The following is a 5,342-nucleotide window of genomic DNA, read 5'->3' as shown; positions in this document are numbered from 1 at the left end:
ACCTGGCTTTCCTATCTTTGTTGTTGATGTTGTTGATGAGGTTGGAGAGTCCCTGTGCCCTAATGATGTTTAGGATGTCTGGGACCCCTTTCCCCCCATTCTCCACTGTTTTGTACAGGGTGGTGCGTTTTAGTTTTTGACAGAAAGTAGTATTTGGGTGCAATAAGCCTTTAATATTTTGGGTGCAATAAGGTCATCCAATTTGCTAGGTGGTGCTGTTGCAATGAACTAGCTGGCTAGACTTGCTGGTGTAAACCTGCTGGTCTGAAACCGCTGTTGGTTCTCTGTCTCTGCAGAGTCATCCTACTGGAAATGTGTGGTGTCACGGTGTAGCAGGGGATCAATGGAAATAGAACCTGCCTTTCTACATTTTCTATCAATAAATCATGCGCATTTTATGTGGTTCTACTCTATTCTACTTCTGTGTCTACTCTATTCTACTCTTCTGTGTCTACTCTATTCTACTCTTCTGTGTCTACTCTACTCTACACTCTCTCTCTCACACACTCACACACACACACACACACACACTCCCCCCCTCTCTCTCCGTCTCTCTCACACACACACACACCACGCTGTTATTTGTGAGGTGTTGCAGTGGCTATAGAGGTCTGTTACGCCTCTCTAAACTGATCCACAGAGGCAAAGTGAAGAAAACATTTTATTATCAAACTGGAATGGATTTGGCAGAGAAAAGATTCACACACTATTTAGACTTCAGGACATTTCAACCATCCTTTGGGTTTGAAAAGAAACATCCCAGAACGTTGACGCCCATACAGAGACATGGGCTATACTGTAGATCAGTCCCCCAAAGATAGTTACTCTATCCTTACTAAATATTTAGTTGAGTAAAGATAGTTACTTTTCCACCACAATGTCCACCAATGCTACACATTGCCTCAGGTTCCCTAAAAGCGCTATAAAATCTATACATCATCATCATCATCATCATCATCATCATCATTTCATAAAAGGCAACATAAGTAAACTATCATCTGTAAGCTCCTCCCTTTAATTTCACTCTTATTGGTGCGTTCACTGTATTCACACATGAATGTCTCCATGGCAACCCCCTGAGGCTCCTCCTCCTCCGGGTCAGAACACGGCTCGGCCAGTCACGTCCAGGTAGGACCCCTGCGTGTGGGCGTGGCCATGCTGGGGCTGTCTGTACATGTGCCTGAGAGGAATAGAGAAGGAGGCGCGGGGGTCCTGACACAGACGCAGGGGGTAGGAGGAGAAGGAGGGGTAGAGGGAGGGAGGGGCGGAGGAGTGGGGGAGGCAGGAGGAGAGAGAGGGCTCCAGGAGGGAGGGGTGGTGCAATACCATCTCTGGGAGGTAGGGGGCACCAGGGTTGAACTGGGAGAAGGAGCCGATCTCTGTTGGGGCCACGGGGGGGTAGGAAGAGGAGGAGGAGGGGGTGGAGGTCTGTGGGTGGGGGTAGATGGATGGAGGGAGGGAGGGGGTGGAGGTCTGGAGATGGGGGTAGACGGATGGAGGGAGAGAGGGGTTGGGCAGGGAGGATGGGGGGATGTGAGGAGAGGAGGAAGGCTGGAAGGAAGAGAAGGATGCAGAGGGATGGGTAGAGCAGGAGGAGGGTGGGTAGGAAGGATGGGGAAGAGAGGATGGGTGGGAGAAGGAGGGAGGAAAGGAGGAAGCTTGGACCTGAGTCTGATGTTGAACAGACACACCAGGATGAGCTGAGGAGAAGTGAAGAGAAGGAGGATAGGAGGAGAGGGAGGGATGGGAGGAGAGGGAGGGATGGGAGGAGGACAGAGAGGGATGGGAGGAGAGGGAGGGATGGGAGGAGGACAGAGAGGGATGGGAGGAGAGAGAAGAGGGGAAGGGGTAGGTTGCAGAAGTGGTGTGAGTGGGGAGAGAGTAAGCCAGAGACGTTGGGTGTGATGGAAGAGTCTGGGCTTGGGTTTGGTGGTGGAGAGATGGAGGGATGGGGTGGGTGGGGTGGAGAGATGGAGGGATGGGGTGGGTGTGGGGGAGACATGGAGGGATGGAGTGGGAGGGGGGGAGAGATGGAGGGATGGGGTGGGAGGGGGGGAGAGATGGAGGGATGGGGTGGGAGGGGGGGAGGTCAGCATAGGGGTACGAGGCAGGGGTGTGGCCTGGGGGAGGGGAGGTTGTGGTGATTGGGCCAGACTGTAGCATCTGACTGGGTGACACTCCATCCTGACAAGACGGAGGAAGAGAGGAAGGAGGGAGGGGAGGAAAGGAAGTGTTTGTGGGTGTATGAGGACTGATAAGGCCTGACTGCTGGTTGGATGGAGGGATGGAGTGAGAGGAGGAGGAGGAGATGGGAGATATGTCAGGGTAGGTAAAATGAGTCTGCTGAAGTGAGGGAGAGGTGGTGGAGGAGGGGAGATGAGGAGAGGAGGAGAGGATGGGGGGATAGGCAGAGGAGGGCAGGGATGGGTAGGAGGAGGAGGGAGGGACGGACAGATCTGAGCAGACAGAGGAGGAGACAGACGGATAGGAGGATGAAGGGTGAGGAAGAGGAGGAGAGGAGAAAGAGGAACCAGTGTCTGGGTAGGCTGGGGTGTACGGGGGAAGACTCATGGTGACGGACCTGAGAGAGGAAAAGGAACTAATATTAGTCAACTGTGATTGGATGGACACATAACATCTCACCTAAAGTTTACCCAAAAGACCTGCTCTACTCTGACCTGCTCTACTCTGACCTTCTCTACTCTGACCTGCTCTACTCTGACCTTCTCTACTCTGACCTGCTCTACTCTGACCTGCTCTACTCTGACCTTCTGCACTCTGACCTGCTCTACTCTGACCTGCTCTACTCTGACCTGCTCTACTCTGACCCTGCTATTCTCTGACCCTGCAAAACAACACTGTTGTCTTGAATGCAGACTTCGTAAAACATTCGCAGAACATTCGTGCCGGATGAGGTCGGCCATGGACGTGGATCTGAGGTCAGTTTTTAATTCCTTTCCTGTGTGAGGTCATGTTCAGACGGAGGTGGATCAGCTGATCTGAGAACTGTATCAACTGCTAATTCCTTGGCTCACCTGTCCATCAGGCTGTCAGTGACCTCACTTCCTGCTGCGTCCGGCGTCCCATTGGCCATCTCAGACGTGATGTCAGTCATGTGGGTAGAGATGAAGGCTTGGCCCAGGGTTAGGGGTGTGTCCTGGACGTCTGTCTGGTCGTAGGGGGTGTGGTCCTGGGCTGGGGGGGTGGGGTAGGGGGTGTGGTCCTGGGCCGGGGGGGTGGGGTAGGGGGTGTGTCCCTGGGCCGGGGGGGTGGGGTAGGGGGTGTGGTCCTGGGCCGGGGGGGTGGGGTAGGGGGTGTGGTCCTGGGCTGGGGGGGTGGGGTAGGGGGTGTGGTCCTGGGCTGGGGGGGTGGGGTAGGGGGTGTGGTCTGATGGGGGGTACCCCCCAGGAAGAGGAGGGAGGAGGGGGAGGGGGGGTAGGGGATGGAGGGAGGAGGAGGAGGAGGAGAGCAGGAGCTCAGTGGAGTCACAGCTCACTGAGAGAGAGAGAGAGAGAGAGAGAGAGAGGGAGGGAGGGAAGAGGAGGAGGAAGGAGAGAAAGAGGGAGGGAGGAGCAGCGAGAGGGAGGGAGGGAAGAGGAGAGAGAGGGAGGGAGGGAGGAGGAGGTAGAGAGAGAGGGAGGGAGGAGGAGGGACAGAGAGAGTACATGGTGAGATGGATTGCTAGACAGTCATTACCATCATTACAGAGAGGAAGATGAAGAGGAAGATGAAGATTCTCACCATCCTCCAGAGCTTCAGAGAGCTGGGGAGCCTTCCTCTTCTGCCTGGCCTCTCTCTGTCTGCACGAAAACACACACAACATCAGTCTTCTGGCTCATTAGTGTGTGTGTGTGTGTGTGTGTGTGTGTTTGTGTGTGTGTGTGTGTGTGTGTGTGTGTGTGTGTTACCTCCTGCAGTTCTTGCCGTCCTCCCTGAAGCCTTTAGCGAACGGATTTGACTTGATCTTCAGTTCAGTGATCTACAGAAACAACAGCACAGTCACACACACATACACACACACTAACATCACATAGAGATGACACACACACACACACACACACACACTAACATCACATAGAGATGACACACAAACACACGCACACACACACACACACACACCTTGGTGTTCTGGTAGGCAGTGACGGTGAGGAATTGTGTTTCAGGGAAGCTGAATGAGTGTTGAGCTCCACCCCACCGCAACACGTCCCTGGCCTCGATCACGTGTACCCTGGGCTGGTAGCGATGGAGGGAGTGGAGGATGACCTGGAGAGAGGGAGGGAGGGAGGGAGGGATGAGTTGCACACCAAAACATTCTGAATCACACACACACCCCACGTACACACACCCCACCCACCCAACCTGCACACATACACACACAAACACACACACACACACACCCCTACGTACATATCCCTGTGAGTCCAGTGTGTTGTTGGTGAGCTTGGCGCGGTGGAAGCTGATTGGTCGGCTCTGCCAGTGGGCGCCGGAGGCGGGGCTGTCGGGGTGGATGAACACCCTATCAGGGAGCCTGGCCTCGGCCGCGCCCACCGCCGCCCAGTTGTCGCCCTGGAAACGGTAGCGTGAGTCGTCGAGGGGAACCACGTCCAGGAGCAGGAGGTAGCGCAGGGAGGGGTTCAGCCCTGACAACCTCACCCTCAGCTGGGGGAACATCCTCCTGGGGAGGCGGGGGGGGGGGGGGGGGTGAGTATCATTGGAAACATCCACCAACATTTCAACCCCCAAAAAACTAATTAGGTCACTAAGACACACACACACACACACACGCACGCGAGCACACACCATCGCACATACACACACCATCACACACATATCCCTGTCCTCTGATTGACTCACCTTCCCTTCTTGGTGATGATCATCTCCGTACCAACGGAGCTGAACTGTTTCCATAGCGACTCATTCTCCAGCTCCATCTTGATGTCATCCTGGCCTTTGCTGATTGGCTGGCTGGGGACTGGGGGTGGGGCCAGGAGCCCGGGGGGCAGGGCTCGGGCAACCATGTCACAGGAAGGGGGTGGGTACAGGGGCCTGTGGGGAGGGGCCTCTCGGTCTAGGGGGGGCAGATAAATCATCATCATCATCATCATCATCATCATCACCATCATCACTACTATCATCACCATCATCATCACCATCATCACTACTATCATCACCATCATCATCACCATCATCACTACTATCATCACCATCATCATCACCATCATCACTACTATCATCACCATCATCACAATCATCCTCATCACCACCATCACACCAACACGCACATACACACACACGCACACTCTCACTCACTCACTCGCTTACTCACTTATTCACTCAGACAC

The 5,342-nt window shown here is 54.4% G+C and overlaps 1 protein-coding gene across 1 annotated transcript in view; it reads right to left on the bottom strand.

The window, feature by feature from the left end:
* Positions 1-1,098: 1,098 nt before the first annotated feature.
* The window catches only part of tbx6 (T-box transcription factor 6), a gene marked incomplete at both ends in the record, with an annotated part of 5,041 nt that continues 797 nt past the window's right edge, over positions 1,099-5,342 (bottom strand). Inside the window, 8 exons of the mRNA XM_080542438.1 lie at positions 1,099-1,473; positions 2,169-2,184; positions 3,036-3,360; positions 3,742-3,800; positions 3,909-3,979; positions 4,120-4,263; positions 4,408-4,675; positions 4,855-5,068. Coding sequence (XP_080398564.1) covers positions 1,099-1,473; positions 2,169-2,184; positions 3,036-3,360; positions 3,742-3,800; positions 3,909-3,979; positions 4,120-4,263; positions 4,408-4,675; positions 4,855-5,068 — 1,472 coding nt within the window. The remainder of the gene's footprint in view (positions 1,474-2,168; positions 2,185-3,035; positions 3,361-3,741; positions 3,801-3,908; positions 3,980-4,119; positions 4,264-4,407; positions 4,676-4,854; positions 5,069-5,342) is intronic.

The sequence above is a fragment of the Nansenia antarctica genome (assembly GCF_963989245.1).
Source record: "Nansenia antarctica genome assembly, chromosome: 11".
NCBI lineage: Eukaryota > Metazoa > Chordata > Actinopteri > Argentiniformes > Microstomatidae > Nansenia > Nansenia antarctica.
This window is presented reverse-complemented; position numbering and strand designations above follow the sequence as displayed.